The sequence below is a fragment of the Heterodontus francisci genome, chromosome 20 (assembly GCF_036365525.1).
Source record: "Heterodontus francisci isolate sHetFra1 chromosome 20, sHetFra1.hap1, whole genome shotgun sequence".
NCBI lineage: Eukaryota > Metazoa > Chordata > Chondrichthyes > Heterodontiformes > Heterodontidae > Heterodontus > Heterodontus francisci.
Window position 1 is genome coordinate 16,139,744 of NC_090390.1, and position 20,334 is coordinate 16,160,077.

At 43.0% G+C, this 20,334-nt stretch overlaps 1 protein-coding gene across 1 annotated transcript in view; it reads left to right on the forward strand.

Moving 5' to 3' along the window:
* LOC137380845 (polycystin-2-like protein 1) overlaps window positions 1-20,334 on the forward strand; it is a 128,034-nt gene that overhangs the window by 67,627 nt on the left and 40,073 nt on the right. The window contains exons 5-9 of the mRNA XM_068053257.1: window positions 1,370-1,617; window positions 7,151-7,375; window positions 10,233-10,461; window positions 15,343-15,513; window positions 19,055-19,236. Coding sequence (XP_067909358.1) covers window positions 1,370-1,617; window positions 7,151-7,375; window positions 10,233-10,461; window positions 15,343-15,513; window positions 19,055-19,236 — 1,055 coding nt within the window. The remainder of the gene's footprint in view (window positions 1-1,369; window positions 1,618-7,150; window positions 7,376-10,232; window positions 10,462-15,342; window positions 15,514-19,054; window positions 19,237-20,334) is intronic.

The following is a 20,334-nucleotide window of genomic DNA, read 5'->3' on the forward strand; positions in this document are numbered from 1 at the left end:
TCACTTTTGTATACCTCAATCAGGTCCCCCTTCAGCCTTCTCTGCTCTAAGGAAAACAACCCTAGCCTATCCAGTCTCTCTTCATAGCTGAAATGCTCCAGCCCAGGCAACATCCTGGTGAATTTCCTCTGCACCTCCTCCATTGCAATCACATCCCTCCTATAGTGTGATGCACAGAACTGTACACAGTACTCCAGCTGTGGCCGAACTAGCATTTTACACAGCTCCATCATAACCTCCCTGCTCTTATATTCTATGCCTCGACTATTAAAGGCAAGTATCTCATATGCCTTCCTAACCACCTTATCTACCTGCCTTTAGTGATCTATGGACAAGTACACCAAGGTCCCTCTGACCCTCTGTACTTCCTAGGATCCTACCATCCATTGCAGCCTGAAATAACTCTGATGTGTTGCAGTTAGTGTAATGGACTGCAGCTCCTGTTGGGACAATCTGCAGAGTTCTGCTATGGCCTTCCACAAGAAACATTATCTCCAACTCACTGATGTTCAGGTAGCTCAGTCTGGGCCTGTAGACCTTATGAGCAGAGTAAGGGTACCTTGCAACAGCTCTCCTTCTTCCTGGACTCCTTGTTGGGCCAAAGGCTGCATCCCAAGGGTCCCTTAGCTCCTGCTGCAGCTTCTGTTCCTCTGCTTCTTGCAGCCAGTGAATGGTGGCAAATATCACTCCCATCCTTCAATGAAGCAAGCTCCTCTCTGTGCTAATAGAATGGTTGAAATGTAAGAAAATACAAAAAGAAACAGAATTGCAGCAAAAAAAGAACATTCTCAGCAAAGCTCCTCCAAATCTCCAGACAAATACGAATGGTCTGAGTACTTGTAGGTAAGTGCCCCTGGAATTGGCCATTTCTGGCCTGTATGGCCCTATACTCCTGGGTGGGTCCAGCACTGAGCATTCAGCATGCTAAAGTTAATGAAAATGGCATCAGGGTCCTATCAATGTCATTGGACCCTGATCTACATACTTCATTCAGGCTTCTTCTATTTCAGGCAGGAAGTCTGGCTGCCTATGTCTAGGCCCTGATCAAGATGTCAAGGGGCAGAACAGCAGCAGGAAGTTCTGCACCCCCATTTTCTCATACTATCATTCTATTTTCACCTAAAAATGGGAAAGAAAATCACCCTATATGTCTTGGTTTCTATTTTGTCTCCTACATGACATTATGAATTACTCTAAGTTATAACACAAAAACTCAGCTAAGAACATTAAAGTATTAATCTGTGTTACTATTATACAGTTCTAATTTTGTAATATAAATAAGGTTGTGAAATATAAAAATTTTGTGATGCTCATTTTTGTACTTTGCAACAGCTTGGTTAATATAACAAATGTTATATTTTACATTCAGTATGCACAGGGCCCATTGCTGAATGGACTGTATTGGACCAAGTGGTACAACGGTGATTCATTTTCACATGGTCCGTATTCATTTATTTACTATGAAAATATGCTTCTGGGCGTTCCCCGCATCCGACAGACCAAAGTAATGAATAATTCCTGTGTGGTTCACAAGGACTTTCGAAAAGACATCAGTGGATGTTACAATATCTATACAGCAGACAATGAAAAGAAATCCCCAATCAACAATGGAACTGCGTGAGTGTGGTCTTTTTAATTTAAGGGTTGCAGGCATCATCTTGATTAATAGCTATACTATAGATTGTTATATTTTCTCCCCTCCCCTCATGACGATATTTACTCCTTGCTAGGGTACACAAGCATTTGTCACCCTCTAGTGTTAAATGGTCATTACTCATGTTTTAGCCTTATCCTGTGCAGGCAGGATATTTAACTACAGGACTGCATCATAGTGGAAAGCCTGATGTTTCTCCACCCAAAGTATATGCACATAAAAATGCAGCAAGGGCTGTTGGATTTTGATCAAAGCTGGAACTCTAGCTGATTATTCCCTCCCTTACATGGGGCACTAAGATTAATCGAAATGCTTGTACTATCACTCCAGTTAAGTGAGTACAGTTCAGGGCTCGAACCTACGATCTTCCCAGTCTGTACGCGTCAACATTCAATATACTTGCTAAGTCATGAGAAGAGCACATATTCCCATTTTAAGGATGCGCTCCAATAAATGAACATTACATCACTTCCTTAATGTGGTGGAGGTGTGGGGGATGGGGGGCGGGGGGTGGGGGGGTGGAGGCGGTGGTGGTGTTGGCTGTGGAGAAATGGGTTTATTGTGAGACTTGTAGTGTAGAGCCTCACTTGAACACCGATAGGGCTAATTCCGTGACCTGCACTCCCATCTAAGAAGTCCCCACACCAGGAGCCTCACCTCACAAAATTATCCCTGCAGGTTATCAGTGAAGTTAAAACACGAAACAGTCTAAGTCAGCCATGGTGCTAAAAATAACCTATACCTAAATCTATTAATGTCTCACAAATTTGCTGATAAAGAAGACATGCTATATCAAATTTATCTTGATAAATGAATTGAGTCAGCAAGCATCGAAAACTGTTGACAAAGCAGACTGCATTTGGTTTGTCAAGGTTCAATTTTAGATTTAAAATAAAATAAAATAAATCATATAATTGTTAGCACCAGGCCTTTAATATGAGCAAATTATCAGTAAATTATGGAGAAGCCAGATAGGTCTCCCTGACTACAGTTGATTTTCATTTTGTCCACAGTTAGAATTTTGTTTTCGTGAGCATTGCTCCAAGTCTGGCCTTCTGTGCATCGTCAATTTCCTTTGCTCACCATGATGACCATGCCTTTAGCTGTCCAGACCTGAAGCTCTAGAATGCCCTCCCTAAGCCTCTCTTCCTCTCCCTCCTCCTTTAAGAAGCTTGTTAAAGCATATCTCTTTGACAAGCTTTTGGTCACCTGTCCTCATGTCTCCTTCTTTGGTTCAGTGTCAATTTTTATCTGATCAAGCTCCTATGAAATGCCTAGGGACATTTTACGACTTTAAAGGAGCTATGTAAATGAGAGATGTTTGATAAAGTCCTCCACGGGAGGTCAGTTAGCAGAATTAAAGCATGTGGAATAGGAGGTAATATACTGACATGAATTACGGATTGGTTAACAGGCAGAAAACAGAGAGTAGGAATAAACGGGTCATTCTCGCGTTGGCAGGCTGTAACTAGTGGGGAACCGCAGGGATCAGTGCTTGGGCCCCAGCTGTTCACAATATATATCAATGATTTGGATGTGGGGACCAAATATAATATTTCCAAGTTTGTAGGTGACACAAAGCTAAGTGGGAATGTGTGTTGTGAGGAAGATGCAAAGCAGCTTCAAGGGGATTTGTGCAGACTTAGTGAGTGGGCAAGAATATGGCAGATGGAATATAATGTGGAAAAATGTGAGGTTATCTACTTTAGCAGGAGGAACAGATGTGCAGAGTATTTCTTAAATGGTAAGAGATTAGAAAGTGTAGATGCACAAAGGGACCTGGGTGTCCTTGTCAATAAGTCACTGAAAGCTAACATGCAGGTGCAGCAAGCAATTAGGAAGGCTAATGGTATGTTAGCATTTATTGCAAGAGGATTTGAGTACAGGAGTAGTGAAGTCTTGCTTTAATTGTATAGAACCTTGGTCAGACCACACCTGGAGTACTGTGTGCAGTTTTGGTCCCCTTACCTTCGGAAGGATATTATTGCCATAGAGGGAGTGCAACGAAAGTTCACCTGACTTGTTCCCAGGATGGCGGGACTGTCCTATGAAGAGAGATTTGGGAAACTGGACCTGTATTCTCTAGAGTTGCAAAGAATGAGAGATGATCTCATTGAAACCTACAAAATACTTAAAGAGATAGACAGGGTAGATGCAGGTAAGATGTTTCCTTCCCTGGTTGAGGAGTCTAGAACCAGGGGACACAATTTCAAAATAAGGGGGAAGCCACCTCGGACAGAGATGAGGAGAAATTTCTTTACTCAGAGGGTTGTGAATCTTTGGAATTCTCTACTCCAGAGGGCTGTGGAAGCTCAGTCATTGAGTATGTTTACAGCAGAGATTGACAGATTTCTAAATACCAATGATAAAAAGGGATGTGAGGATAGTGTGGGAAAAAGGCATTGAAGTGGATGATCAGCCATGATGGTATTGAATGGCGGAGCAGGCTCGATGGGCTGAATGGCCTACTCCTGTTCCTAGGTTCCTATGTTCCTATCTTGTTGATTTTTTAATCTATTTATTGATTTCGAAATTCTTGGGGCAGGAATTTTTCCTCAGGCTTCTGAATCCCGCCATCATGCTCAAATAGGGGTCAGATGACCGCAATGTGTGGGAAACAGTCACCCAGGCTGAATTTTAGCAGCCCCTGCAAGACAGGTTCAGAGGGGCCCATAGAATTTCGATGCGAGGCGAGGGCGGAGGGATTATTACTGGCCACTTAAGGGCCTCTTCCTGCCGCTGCTGGGATTTAATCAGTGGCGGGTTGTCTCCGCCATGTGGGGAGGTCACCTGGTAAAACGAGATGACCTCCCTGCAAGCTTGTGGAGGGGGACCCTCCTCCATGGACAATCTGTGGCCCACGAAGGGCCCCCACCAGGAAAAACCCCACATATGGTAATCTCCCTCCCACTGCATTAAATGGCCACCCTCCCTCACCAGGGCTTGGCAGTCTGACCCCGGCAACCCAGCCTCTCTTATTTATTGTCCCTGTCTCCAGCGCTGGGCCTGGGTACAAGGCCTCTTACAGTACCAGCAGTGGCCACTGCTCCAAGTGGTGCTGCTGATACTGCTAAGCTGACGGCCCTGTAATTGGCCGGCAGCTCTTGGAGGCGGGATCCCCATTTTTAAAGGGCCGGGGATCCAGGTGGCAGGCATTTAAGTGCCTGAAGGCCATGAGAACATGCGGGGTGGACTGTGAAAGACTGAGGCAGGGCTCCCCCCGCCTTTTTCGGCCCAGTGCTAGGAGCAGGGATAGCACAATAAAATTCAGCCCTCATTGTGATTTTCCCCAGAGCAACCAATTAATGGTCAGGGGCAGGGGCAGGGGGAGTTGCTCAAGTAAGAATAGCAGGCGGGCTCTCGAAGCTGGAGGGCCAATCAGAGGCCTACCAGCTTGATGGCAGCAGCACGATGGCCTGGCAAGTAAGTGAGACAGAGGGTGCTTCAAAATGGAAGCGCCTTTCTCCAACATTTTCAAAGCTTTAATAAAAAATGGCATTTGCAGCCAGGCCGCCATTGTGGAGTGGGGGGGAGGATTGGGGGGAGTTAAGGAGGGCCCTCCACAGGGTGGCCTCTAGCTGCTGCTGCACCCATGCAGAAAGGGAGGGCCTCAAAACCTGCCTGGAGTGCTGGCCGCCTGCTCTGCCACTGGAAGGCCACCTCCAGGCAGCCTGCCAGCTCCGGGAGCCTGGAGGCCGACTGGAAAATCCAAGTTGGCCTTTGCTAACAGGCCTTAATAGGCCTTTAATTGGCATAATTGGCTACCCGTTGCATGCAGGTGGGCAGCCCTGCCGCACCCCCCCCCCACACCCACCACCCCCATTCCACTGGGGTGGGACAGAGCTGGGGAACCAGCATGCAGGCCGGCGGCTCAAAATTCCATGTCCACCTACCTCCATTCCTGGCCCCAGCAGGGGCTGATTTGCTCTCATCTACAAATTCCTCCACAGTTTTTAATTAACCTCTATAACCTCGTCTAACTTCATGGACCATCCTTAGCTTTTGGTTTCTTTGACTCCGGCCTCAGTTCCACCATTGGTAGCAGTGCTTCCAGTTGTATAAGAGAAAATGTAGGAACATGGTTAGAATGTTGTTTGACAGACAGGAAACAGAGGATTAGGGTTGATGGGTGTTGGTCGGACTGAAGAGTTGATATTGGTGTACCCAAAGGCCAGCACTGTGTAAACTTTTGCTCTTGCTTTGTATAATATTTTGTATAAGACATTTTGGATTTGGGGATAGGGAACCTAATATTGAATAATATTAATAAGACAAAAGTAGGGAATTTGATATTCAGTGACGAAGAATTCAAAAGATTTCAGGAAGGTGGAGATAGGTTAGTGGATGACAGATGACAGATATAATTTAATGTGGACAAGTATAAGGTAATACATTTCAAGAGAAAAAAACAACTTCAGTATACACTTCAGGAAAACACAGAAGAAAACTAATAATAGGAGTATATACTCAAGAGATAAAGAAGGACTAGGAGTATACAGTCAGAAGAAAAATAAAGGGTAAGAGTATACACTCAGGAAAACATGGAATAGTATACATTCAATGGAAAGGCACCGACAGTGGATAAACAGAGAAACTTAGAGATTCACTACATAATTCCTTGAAAGTGCAGGCAGATAAGCCATAAAACAGGCTAATAATATTCTGGATTTTATAAAGAGATTCAGATTAGAAGAGCAAAGAAGCAATGATAAAGTTGTACAAGGTAATAGGTCATATTTAGATCACTGTTTGCAGTTTTAAGGGCCCCATGCTAGAAGGGAGATTTGCCATGATAATGTCAGGGACTTGTTACGATGAGGGACTTGAGATACTAGCACTATTTACACTGCAGCAGAGTAGGCTGAGAAGATTTTGAAAATGATGTAAGGTTCTGATAGGGTGAGTAGGGAAATACTATTACCTCTATTTGGCATGTCAATGATGAAGGGTCATCAATTTAAAATAGGCACTAAGAGAGTGAGGAAAGAGGTGAGAAGAAATTTATTTACACAAGGATTGTTGGAGCATGGAGTATTTTGTCAGAGGGAGTGGTTGTGGCAGAGATTGTTACATCTTTTGAGAAAAAAATTGGATAAATATTTGAAGCAGAGAAAATGCAGGGCAGTGGGGGGGGGGGGGAAGTGGGGAGAGTAGGCAATAGGATTAGTTTGGGTTGTTTGAGCAAAGATTTTGCACAGACATGATGGGACAAATGGCCTTCTTCTGTGTTGTAAACATCTGTGGTTCTGTATAGATCCTATTCTTTGGACCCCCCCTCCCTAACCTCCTCCCATTTCATCCTTCTGTCCTACCTTAAGAACTTTCTGAAAGCCTACCTACTCAGCCAGGCCTTGTATCATTTCGCATAACTCTCCTACTTATGTTTGCTGTCCATTTTTCTTACCTCTGTAAAGTTCCTGGAAAAGATTTCTGTGTTAAAGGCACTATATAAATGCAAGTCTGTTGTTGTTAATCATGAATATGGTCTTTGTGTAGGTGGACTTATTATTCTGAGGCAGAACTTGGAGGTTCCTCCCACTGGGGTAAACTAACTGTCTACAGTGGTGGTGGTTATTATCAAGATCTCAAGACAAATATGGATGAAAGTGCTGTAATTCTACAAGACCTGAAGGATAGCCTGTGGCTGGATAGGGGCACTCGTGCAGTTTTCATTGATTTCTCAGTGTACAATGCCAACATTAATCTCTTCTGTGTTATAAGGTAGGTCATACAGAAACCAATTTCCCCTGCGAATGGAAATCATATTATATTTTAGATTTAGTTACTTGAATATGTTGAAAAGTGTGAAGTTTATTTCAGTTACTCAGTCTTTTTTACTTAAGTTCAAAAGTGGAATGATTGTCTTGTAAGCCAATGACTGCTATATACAAATAGTATTCATGTCAGGATATTATATGTACACACAGATATATATATATATATATATATATATGTATAGATAGATAACATTTTGGCTTGTAACAGTAGCATGAATTTATTTTTATGTGGCTTCTTGTGCACAGGCTTCTGTTTTCAACATAAAAAAAAAATGTTAGCATGTTAAATCCAGTCTGTGGAGTCAAGCTACATGTTGAAACAGTAACATTTGGCATCATTAAGTGGAAGGACACTGGTTTGAATCTCTCTCACCAGTCACACTATTTAATTCAACAATGGACAATATTAAACAGGGAGGTTGCAGAATGGAAAATCAGCTGTGGGTTTTATTACTGGATCATTATTATATGCCTGTCTGGTCTGGTTTGGAAATAAGCTTCCTACCTTCAGTGACAGAGATGAAAGATTAATCCTGAAGTGAAAACTTACAATGTATGCATAGTTGGAGAATAAAGGGACAATTTTGCAGTGGAAGGATCTCAGTGTTGAACCTTGCTAGATTGGAGCACATTTCTCAGATAGGACTATAACACTGGAGGGTCAATTCTGTGCCTTGTGCTTTCATCTAGTGAGGCTCCATGTTAGGGGTGGAGCTTGGCTAAATTGCATTAGATATCACCTCAACAAAAACATCCAGAGATTTCGGACTGAATTTTATCAGGAACCATGTCTGTTCATGCACTTCATTCATATTTGGTCAAACAATATATGGTGGGAAATTATTTCAGTGAATATTTTTAACTTTATTTTTGGGCAAGAAGCATCAAATATGTCAAGTAATCCTGCTGTTCAAGAAAGGAGGAAGAAAGAAAACAGGGAAATATAGACCAGTTAGTAGTCAGCAATAGGGAAATGCTGGGATCTACTATTAGGGACGTGGTGATAGGGTATGTAGGAAATCATATTATGATTAGGCAGAGCCAACACCATTTTTTGAGAGGAAAGTTATGTTTGGTAGATCTATTAGAGCTTTTTGAGTGTGTAACTGACAGGGTTGATAAGAGGGAACCAGTGGATGTAGAATATTTGGATTCTCAGAAGGCATTCAATTAGGTACTACAAGAAAAGTTGTTACACAAGATTAGGGCTCATGGGATTGGGTAATATATTAACATGGATTGAAGATTGGTTAATGGATAGAAAACAGAGACTAGGAATAAATAGGTAATCTTTGGGTTGGCAGGTTGTAACTAGTGGAGTGCCACAAGGATCAATGCTGGGGCCTCAGCTATTTACAATCTATATCAATTACTTAGATGACTGGACTGAGCATAATATATTCCAGTTTACTGACGACATAAAGCAAGGTGATTAAGTAATCTGTGAGAAGACAAAAAGAGGCTGAAAAGTGATTTAGACCAGTTAAGTGAGTGGGCAATAAGGTGGCAGATGGAGTATAATGTGGGGAAATGCGAAATTATTCACTTTGATAGGGAGAATAGAGCAGCTGAATGTTTTTTTAAAAAGTGAGAGACTAGTCAGTGTTGCTATTCAGAGGGATTTGTGCGGTCTTGTACACAAATCACACAAAATTAACATGCAGGTGCACCAAGCAATTAGGAAGTCAAATGGCATATTAGTGTTTATTGCATGAGGTTGGAGTATAATAGTAAGTCCTCTTGCTGCAATTGTACAGGGCTTTGGTGAGACCATACCTGGAGTATTGTGTACCATATTGGTCTCCTTACCTAAAGAAGGAAAAAAATGGGCCATAGAGGGGGTGCAATGAAGGTTCACTAGATTAATTGCTGGGATGAGGTGGTTATCCTAAGGGGAGCAATTAAATAGAATGGACCTATATGGTCTGGAGTTTAGAAGAATGAGAAGTGATCTCATTGAAACATATAAAATTCTTAGAGGGCTTAACAGGGTAGATGCTGGGAGATCATTTCCCCTGGGTGGAGAGTCTAGAACTAGGGGTCATATTTGCAGGATAAGGGGACAGCCATTTAGGAATGAGATGAGAAGAAATTTCTTCACTTAGAGGGTTTTGAATCTTTGTAATTCCTTACCCCAGAAGGCTGTGGATGCTCAATCGTTGAGTATATTCAGGTCTGAGATCACTGAATTTTTGGACACAAAGGGAAACAAGGGATAGGGTGGAAAAATGGAGCTGTTGGAAAGATTAGTCATGATTTTATTGAATGGTGCAGCAGGCTCAACGAATCATATGGCCTACTCCTGCTTCTATTTCTTAGGTTCTTATATGAAATCTTTAGCTGGTTAATTTGTGGATTCATCGACCAGTCATTGGTTTCATTCACAAAACAAACTGCATCAGAGTTCTGGTGAAAAGTTATTGGCTTGAAACATTAACTCTGTTGCTCTCTCCACAAATGCTGTCTGACCTGTTGAATATTTCCAGCATTTTCTATTTTTATTTGAGATTTCCAGCCTCTGCAGTATTTTGCTTTTGTGCCAGAATCATTCTTGCTTTGTGAAAGTATGGCGAAATATAAATGTTTACATGATGGGAGCATATAACAATTTCAGGGCTTTTAAATGTTTAACAGCCTTGTAGTCCAGACATAAACTTCCGCCTTTCGTCTGCCTAGTGTCATATCATTTGTGCTGAAATTCCTGATATGGCCTCCCAGTGTTCAAAGCCTCATGGTGGGATTACTAAAGATTAATATTTTTCTATAATCTTTCAGTTTTATTATTTTATTTATTTTTAAAGGCTTGTAGTGGAATTCCCTGCAACAGGTGGTGCAATACCTTCCTCACAATTCCGTACAGTGAAGCTCATCCGTTATGTCAACAGCTGGGATTATTTTATCATAGGCTGTGAAATAGTCTTCTGTGTCTTCATCCTTTACTACATTGTGGAAGAAATATTAGAACTCAGAATTCATAAACTGCAATACATCAAATGTATCTGGAATTGCTTGGACCTGGTGGTAATTCTGGTATGTTACTATTTTTCATTGCATTTTCACCCATATTTTTTACACTTCCCCATGCATTCATCTTCCATTAGGCAAACATTGTAGTTGATTGTCCTCATTGACATGTTGGCAAATGTGTTGGCATGGATTGAGGATTGGCTAACACACAGAAGGCATAGAGTCGGGATAAATGGGTCTTTTTCAGGTTGGAAAGCCGTAACTAGTTGGGTGCCACAAGGATCGGTCCTAGGGCCTCAGCTATTTACTATCTATACCAATGACTTGGAGGAAGGGACAGAGTGTAGTGTATCCAAATTTGCTGACAATACAAAAATAGATGGGAAGGCATGTGATGAGGACACAAAGCATCTGCAAAGGGATATAGATAGGTTAAGTGAGTGGGCAAAAACTTGGCAGATGGAGTTCAATGTGGGAAAGTGTGAGATCATCCACTTTGGTAGGAAGAATAAAAAGGCAGATTATTATTAAGATGGAGAAAGACTACAAAAAACTGCAGTACAGAGGGATCTGGGTGTTCTTCTGCATGAAACACAAAAGGTTAGCATGCAGGTGCAGCAAGTAATTAGGAAGGCAAATGGAATTTTGGCTTTTATTGCCAGGGAGTTACAGTTTAAAAATAGGGAAGTCCTGTTACAACTGTACAGGGTGTTGGTGAGGCCACACCTGGAGTACTGCGTATAGTTTTGGTCCCTGTATTTAAAGAAGGATATACTAGCATTGGAGGCAGTTCAGAAAAGGTTCACTAGGCTGATTCCTGGGATGAAGGGGTTGTCTTTATCAAGAATGGCTAAACAGCTTAGGCCTTTATTCATTGCAGTTTAGAAAAATGAGAGGTGATCTTATTGAAACATATAAGATTTTAAGGGGGCTCGACAGGGTAGATGTTGAGAAGATGTTTCCACTAGTGGGGGAATCTCAAATTAGGAGACATAGTTACAGAATAAGGGGCACACATTTAAAACTGAGATGCGAAGGAATCTCTTCTCTCAGAGGGTGGTAAATCTCTGGAATTCTCTACCTCAGAGAGTTGTGGAGGCTAGGTCACTAAATGTATTTAAGGAGGAGGTAGATAGATTTTTGAAATCTCGGGAAGTCGAGGGTTAGGCAGAGCAGGCCCGAAAGAGGAGTTGAGGACTGCGACAGATCAGCCGGGGCAGGCTTGAGGGGCTGAATGGCCTACTCCTGCTCCAATTTCTTATGTTCTTATGTTGACACCCTATGAGGTGTTTGTCAGGGACTGTGTTTGAAATTGGAAAAGGCAATGGAATTCCTACTAAGGAGAAGAACATCTAGAAATGAAAAATATAATAATGAATACTCGGCATGGATTTCAAAAGGGAAAATCTTGCTTGATCAACCTTATTGAATTTTTGAGGAGATAACAGGTAGAGTAGGCAATGGTAATACAGTTATTGTAATTTATCTGGATTTTCAAAAGGCCTTTATAATGTCCCTCATAATAGACTAATGAATAAGGTCAAAGAATGTGGAGTCAGTGGACAAATAGCAGAATGGATTGCTAACTGGCTTCAAGATTGAATGCAGACAGTGGGAGTAAAGGGTAGTTATTCAGAGTGGGAGAAGGTGGGAAGTGGTGTTCCACAAGGATCAGTGCTGGGATCACTACTGTTCACAATTTACATCAACGATTTGGACTTTGGAATCAAAAACACTATTTCTAAATTTGCGGATGATACCAAATTGGGGGGTTAGTCGATACTGACTGCAAAAAATTACAGGAGAACATTAATAAACTTGCAGAATGGGCAAATAATTGGTAAATGAAGTTCAACATGGATAAATGTGAGGTAGTATATTTTGGTAAGAAGAATATTACTTTGAAGGTTCAAGTCTAGCTGGCGTAGAGAAACAAAGGGATCTCGGAGTACAAATACATCAATCACTAAAAGTTGCGCCGCAGGTTAGCAAGGCCATAAAAAGCAAACCAAGCAAAAGGTTTTATTTCTAGAGGGACAGAATTGAAAAGTAGGGAAGTTTTGCTAAACCTGTGTCAAACCTTGGTTAGCCCACACTTAGAGTACCGCGCGCAGTTCTGGTCACCATATTATAAAAAGGATATAGAGAGACTAGAGAGGGTGTAGAGAGGATTTACAAGGATGATACCAGAAATATGTGTGTATACATATCAGGAAAGGATTGACAGGTTGAGTCTCTTTTCACTTGAGAAAAGGAGGCTGAGGGGTGACCTGGTGGAGGTTTTTAAAATTGTGAGGGGTTATGATAGAGAGGATACAGAGACAATGCTTCCTCTTGTGGGGAAAAGCATAAATAGAGGCCATCAATATAAGATAGTCACCAAGAAATCCAATAGGGGATTGAGAAGAAACTTCTTTATCCAAAAAGTGGTGAGAATGTGAAACTTGCAACCACAGGGAGTTGTTGAAGTGAATAGCATAGATGCATTTAAGGAGAAGCTAGAAAAACATATGAGGGAGAAGCAAATAGAGGGTTATGGTGTTAGATTTAGATGAGGAAAGATGGGAGGAGGCTCGAGTGGAGCAAAAATGTCCTCGTGGACTGGTTGGGCTGAATGGCCTGTTTCTGTGCTGTATATCCTATGTAATCCTATGTAAAGGCATGTCTTGTCACTTCTCCCCTCCAAAATGAAACATCCACATTATATGCAATGCCTCACTGGGTTCTGACTCAGATTAGACACAGTTTGCCCCAAAAATCAAACCAGTTTGAGTGGCACATGAGCCCAGATTTTGCTGTAATAGCACGACTGTCAACATTTACTGTTATTACAGGGGGGATCTGATAGAAACTTCTAGCATCCACAAATGTGCAGTTAAACATGGAAATCTAAAGTTGCTGTCAGAGCTATCCTGCTCCTTCACAGGGTGCATTGTTGTAGTCTTTGCTGATAGACCCAGCACTGAATTCAGTGCAATGGGTGAACTTGCGGCACTTGCCCACTAGTCCCGCACTAAAGACAGCTGAAAAAGTTTAGGCTGTTGCATTCAGAACGAAACAAGGTTTTAATTGTGCAGTAAGTGATAATTACTGCTAAACAACCTCCTGATCGGGTTAAATTAATTTTACAAGTGTGGTGTCTCATTCCATCAGGTGAAAATTAATGTTGGAGATTTTAAAAGAAATTAAAATACTTTTTTTTAGATTTTCTATCTCCTTTAGCACTCTCCCTTAATCCCATCTGTATTTTCCAATCTTAATTTTACCTTCTATACGTGATTTAAATCTAATATATACTTCCTCTTTATACTTCCTGGATTGAAATCTACGGGTTGAATTTTATGAGCCCTCTGGCAAAGGGGTCGTGGCGGGGGCCCCAGAAAATTCTTCCAGCAGAGGCCCGCCACAACCTCCGATACTGAGAAGGCCCCGCTGCATGATACCGCTCGGCGGCGGGGCCTTCATTTAAATATTAAAATTAAGTAAAATAAATGTAAATTAACTTACCTTGTCCCGAAGGTCCTCCTGCGCCAATATTCCGGCCGTTGGCTTGTGCCTTCAGAGTTCCAAGGCGTGACACTAGTGGGGAGGGGGGAGGAGTGAAAATTTCAGGGCGAGAGGTGGGGAGCAGGGAAAACCACTCTGAATGGGTGTGGGGATGGTGGGAAGAGGTTAAGGATCAAATGTGCTGAAGTTTGGGGGGAAGATGAAAGTTTGTCATTTTACATATTGGTTTTCCGGGGGTGTGGGTTATTTTATTAATTGATAACTCAGTAGTGGGAGGGGGTTGGAAAGGGGATTGAAAGCATTTCTGAAATTTTATTTGTAATTTCTGGTGCTGGCACCTTTAAAAATTTGAATGTACCTGAAGGGCTTGAAGCCCTTTAAAAATGGTGCTGGCGCCTGCGAGATGGTGCCGGACGCCATTGCCAGGGACAGAGCTGCCGCCCCTCTCTACGTCATCAGGGATGGCCACTCCGTCCCCATTCATTTAAATGAGCCCCCACACAAAATATTGCGGGGGCTCAGCGATGGCGTGTCCACGCCTGAAGACCGCCGAGATGAGAGCGCGTCGCTATTTGTGGCGCTCATAAAATTAACCCCGACATGCCTCAGTGAGGAAACTTCAATTTGATTGGTTGGAGATCCTCACTGTTGCTTGCCCTGTTCACAGGCATCACAGATTCCCTGTGAAGGGCACATTGGAAAAGGCCCTGGATTAGTGGAAATCTCCACTGGCAAACCTGCAAAAAACCTGTGGGCAGCTGTCAGGGAGGTGAACAGCGAAAGCCGTTCCTTCACTGCTGAGAGCAAAATCCGAGCCAATATTCTTCGGACTCAAGCTTATGAGCTACTGATTGAGAATCAAGCAGTCAACTGCTTGAGGTAATCTTTCGATTTTTAAAGGACAAATTTTCTGATTGTGTATTCCTGACATGAAGATTTGTATCTGAGCACCATTTATTGATACATGCTCCCAGTCAGCAAGCACAATGTTGGGAGCACACAGTCGGAAAATGTATCGTTGAGTTACAAGTATTTTTCTTATAATGAAGAATCATGCAATTTGCAGAAGTAACTGATATATCAATTGATAAATATAACTGATATATAATTTATAAATGTAACAGATATACCGATTTATAAATGCATGAAGTTACAGATAGCAGCTGTATCAGTATGTATACTCAAATCCATAAAGCAGATTTAGCAATTTACAATACAACAGGCAAATACATATACAGATGTAAAATGTGTATTAATCAGTTGAAGTAAAGGTCCTGCTTGTCACTGTAACATGAACAAAATGTTATATTATTAGCCACTTGTTAGACTAGATTACAGATCCATAACAATACCAAATATTATTTTCTATTAAAGTTTGATTTCTAGACATTTTAATTGTCATGAACAAAAAGCCAATTTTCTGGTTTTCTGTTGCAGCTCTCCCTGCTTTCTATAGGTTTCCACGTTTTCCGCACTATTAAGGTGAACATACTGATGGGAGCATTGCTGACAGATCCTGAATCCTATGCTGACTTTGAGTTTTTGGCTTTTTGGCAGACCCAATACAATAACATGAATGCTGTCAACTTATTTTTTGCTTGGATCAAGGTAAATAGGTTTTATTCATAATTAGTAAGAAAATGAAAACTCTCCTTTACATAGCATCTTTAATTTCCTCTGGAATTCATAAAGGACTTTACATTTAATGGATTTCTTTTAAAGTCTAATCATTTATATAGGTAAATTATGCAACTAATTTGCACACAGCAAATTCTCACAAACATGAAATGAATGACCAGATAGTTAATTTTTTGGTGGAGAGCAAAGTGATGAACATAGGAAAACTCATTGCTCTTCTTCAAATAGTACATTGCTAGCTTTCACAGATAGCATTTTAGCAGGCAGATAAGACCTTAATTTAACATCTTATCTGAAAGACCGTGCCTTCAACAAAACAGCACCTTATCAGTCATGCCAGCCTGGATTACCTGCTCAAGTCTTAGAGTGGTGCTAGAATCCACAACCTTCTGACTTAGACACTTAATAATACCAAGTGTACAGTTTAGCAAAGAAGGTATTGGTTTGTTTTAGTTGGTGGCACTCTTGGATAGTTAAGGGGCTCAAGCCCCACTATGGATTGGAGAATAGATTGGAAAATTGGTGCTGTAATGCTGTGCTGCATCTGAGAATTAGATTGATGAAATTAGCCGGTATTGAAATTGATGAAGTGGTATTCCTGCGGATGTGTAAAATAATGTCTTGTTCAAGCAGAAGTCCTGTTCTCCTTATTAACTGTTTGCGAGATGTGAGTTGAGAAGAAATCTAGTTAAATTCAGAAGCTGGTCACATTTATTCCGTGTTTCTCGCTATATAAAAGTTGACAGCATATGGTATCTGTAGGTTGTGGCTAGAGATGCTATGGATGCCTCAGCAGCATGTCGCATTTAGTTACATCTTGTCCTTCTTGATCAGGTCACCATGGTGGCAGCAATCAGCATCAGCATCAATTAAATACTTGAGAAACAGGAGGTGTTGATAACTTGGGAGCACAGAGACCATCAGTGGAGGAGCAAACAACGTACCTTTGCAATGGCCAGTCAGCTACCTTGGGGTCTCAGGGAGCTGTGACCGCAAGAAACGCTTCATGCAAGTGAATGGCCGCTTTCCAGACAGCTGCCATGACTCATTCATCTGCACCAGTCCCAGGTGCCAATGCTCTTCACTGCACTGACTCAGATCCAGGGGTGGCTTCTTGGGGACAAGGGTTACTCCTTGCAGACATGGCTCCCGCACCAGTGAAAGAAACCCCACCAGCAATGTAGAGGAGAGATACAATGCCTGCCGTGGCTCGACATGATCTACCATTGAGCAGGCCATCGGCCTGTCATGGTGTTATTTTAAACACTTGTAGGGGTGCTCCTTCACAGTGCAACCTGTGTGCTAGCAGCTTGACTGGAGGCAGGCTGCTGATCAGGACGGCCTTTGGCTTTGGATGACTTGGGTGGTCATCCTGTGGGCTCCTGACGCCTGGAGGGCCCTGGCTGCTTGAGAGCCTCCTGCACCACTGCAGGGATCTCCTCAGACATCGTGGCTGCTAGAGCTGGACTCACCAGCAGAGGAGCCAAGGAGCTGGTGTCCATATTGGAATCACCTTGAGGGAAGACCCCAGGTATGGGTGGCCGGCTCTCCTCCTCCCTCTCAAGGCTCATGGGAATCTCGCTGCTCTCCCGAGAAGGACCAGGAACAGAGACACTCTCCAGGTCCCTGATCCCTCTCTTGCCTCGCCACTACTGCATCCAGCTCATGGCCAAGGCGAGGGTTTGCAGGTCAACGCGCATCTGTGGGATGCGGCTGTCCATGAAGGCCACCATCCTCTCTATGGAGGAAGCCATGTGCTCATATGCATGGGACATGGCAGCTGTCCTGGCCTGAATGGACTCCCCCATCATCTGCTCATGGCTGCGCATGGCCTGTGGCATCTCCGCCTGATGTTACCTTACCTCTCCCTGCAACTCCAGCATGCCCTTTGCTGTCGACACCAGAGGGTCATCATCAACCTCGGGCTCAGCATGGGCCTGGCCACCCACAGTCCTCCGACTGTCAGAGACCTCGGCTGTCACAGCCTCTGTCAGCTGCTCGGGTGGGTGTATGGTGCTCTCACCAGCTTGTGACCCAGATTCTAAAGCCGATCAGATTCCCACCGAGGTGAGTGTCTCTGCGCTGTTGGAAGGTGTGGGAGTGTCATGGGATGCTGCGTCATCTGAGCCTGTCTCCTCCTCAGAGGTGCCAGCACTCTCCAGGGCCTCTGATGACGCAAGAGCGTCGCCCTGCAAGATACAATGTGAAAAGCACAGTTTTTGGTTCACTGGTGTACATGTCACTGATATGACAGCATTGTGTCCACAAAGGAAATGTTTCGACTAATCATTGCGTTTGTCAATGAGATGTATGTTCTCCCGGGGACCCCAAGCTCTACATCTGAAATGGCACGTCCTCCCTGGCTGCCACATCGTTTGAGGGCCTCCTCCTCAGCCTGGGATAGTGGTCTAATCTCTGGCACCTCTCCACCAATCCTAGGGGACTCCCTTGCATTGTGGGCCCGCTTTTCCTGGAAGAGCAAGGATGCAGATGTATAACATTGCCAAACAACAACATGATGCTTTTCACAACAGGGGCGCTACAACAAAAGGTGGGGGACAATCAGTGTGTAATACGGACTCGGCCTGTCATGGAGGTGCCATGCACTAGGGTGCAAACGAGGTGAGCTGTTTCACACATGCAGCCACCCATGTGGCATCAATCCTCCCTGCCTGACGTCCCTGTCTTTGACATAGCTGTGGCATCCATGTGCCACTCTGTGTGGGCAAACCCAAGTCAGATGGAGCCGCAAACAATAGCGCCACTTATTTTTGCTGTGTGCATGAGATCGTTCATCCTCTTGCAGTACTGGACCCAGTCTCGGTGGGTGACCCCACAGCAGCTTACCTCTTCTGCAATCTCCATCCAGGCTTGCTTGTTCAGGCGGGAGGGCCTCTTCTTACCATCGCTGGGTAAAAGGACCTCCTGCCTTTGCCCTGCAGCCTGGAGGAGAGTGAGCAGGGAGGCATCACTGAACCACGGGGCCACCCTTCCTTGCACCTCTGCCATCTCCCGTGCCTTTCAGGGGTATTGGTTTCCAGATGTGGATAAACAGCTTCTGTGCTGGCTGGTCAGCTCCAGTACCAAGGTTTTCAAATGGATTGGGAATGAATGCAGGGCTGGCTGCCATTTAAATATGGCGCCAGCACCTGCTGACTTGTCAGCTGGCGCCATTTATGGCGTTGGTCAGCCCATCCCCTCCATGTCATTGGGCATTAACCTGGATGTCTGGATTGCTAGTTCAATTACATTACCACTGTGCCACCATCTCCCCTAAGCAGTTAGATTGACTTGCATCCATGTTGGTCTTTTTGTTCAATAATATTTCTTGAGAAATTCTCCTCTCTGCTCTAGTCCAAGTTTTACTTCTTCCGACAGTGTGCATTCACTAATTTAAAATATTTACAGGGGTTAGTATGGTCCAAGGATGGTCCTTGCAATTGACTTATGACTTCACTTGTGCAAATTTTCATAATGATTACTCTATTAATATTTCTCTTTTTTTACTCAGATCTTCAAATATATTAGTTTTAATAAGACGATGACCCAATTATCCTCAACCCTGGCACGATGTGCTAAAGATATTCTTGGGTTCGCAATTATGTTTTTCATTGTTTTCTTCGCCTATGCTCAGCTGGGATATCTTCTGTTTGGAACCCAAGTGGCAAACTTCAGCACTTTCCTCAAATGCATGTGAGTATTTTTCAACTTCAGGTCATTTGTATAATAAAAGAAAGAAAAATTATACAATTATAACTGCAGAAATCATAAATCTATTAAGACAGTTTATTCTTTCTGATCTTGCTATGCTCTTGGGCCACCACACCTTTTATCCCCGCTACTCTCGGCTGCTGGTCCTGCACTCTACTGTAGAAGACACAAAAAACATACCAGAAATAGTCTCCATACCGAGGGTCTAATAAAAGTGAGGGACTTAAAGTAATTAATATTGATAAGTACTGCAACAATTAATGGGTCTAAAAGCTGACAAATCCCCTTGACAGGATGGCCTACATCCTAGGGTTCTAAAAGAGGTGGCTGCAGAGCTAATGGATGCATTGGTTCAGACGTTCCAAATTTCCTAGCCTCTGGAATGGTCCCAGTACATTGGAAGGTAGCCTATGCAACAACAACCTATATTTAGATAGCACCTCTAATGCAATAACATGTCCCAAGGCACAAAATTAGACATCGAGCCACATGCTATAACAGCAGCTTATATTTATATAGCACCTTTAATAAAACATTCCAAGGCACTTTGGATGATACCAAGCCATATAAGGAAATATTAGGTCAGATGACCAAATGCTTGGTCAAAGAGGTAGGTTGTATGAGTGTCTTAAAGGAGCAAAGTGAGGTAGGAAAGGTATTCCAGAGCTGAGGGCCTAGGCAACTAAAAGCACAGCCACAAATAGTGGATCGATCAAAATTGAGGGTGCTCAATTGGGCCAGAATAAGATGAGTACAGATATCTCAAAGGGTTGTGGGGTTGGAGGAAATTACAGAGATAATGATGGGAGAGGCCATGGAGGTACTTGAAAATAAGGATAAGGATTTTAAAATCAAGACATTGCTTGACTGGGAACCAATGTATCATAGCGAGCACGGGGTGATAGGCGAATGGAACTTGGTGCAAGTAAGGACTTGGGCAGCAGAATCTTGAATGACCTCAAGTTTATAAAATGTGCAAATATGAGGTTTTCCCTGATGTCCCTTGCATGTCTTTCCATGGCCCTTATATCTATAATGGCATTGTTTGCATTGCTGTTCTCCTCCTCACCCTCATCATAG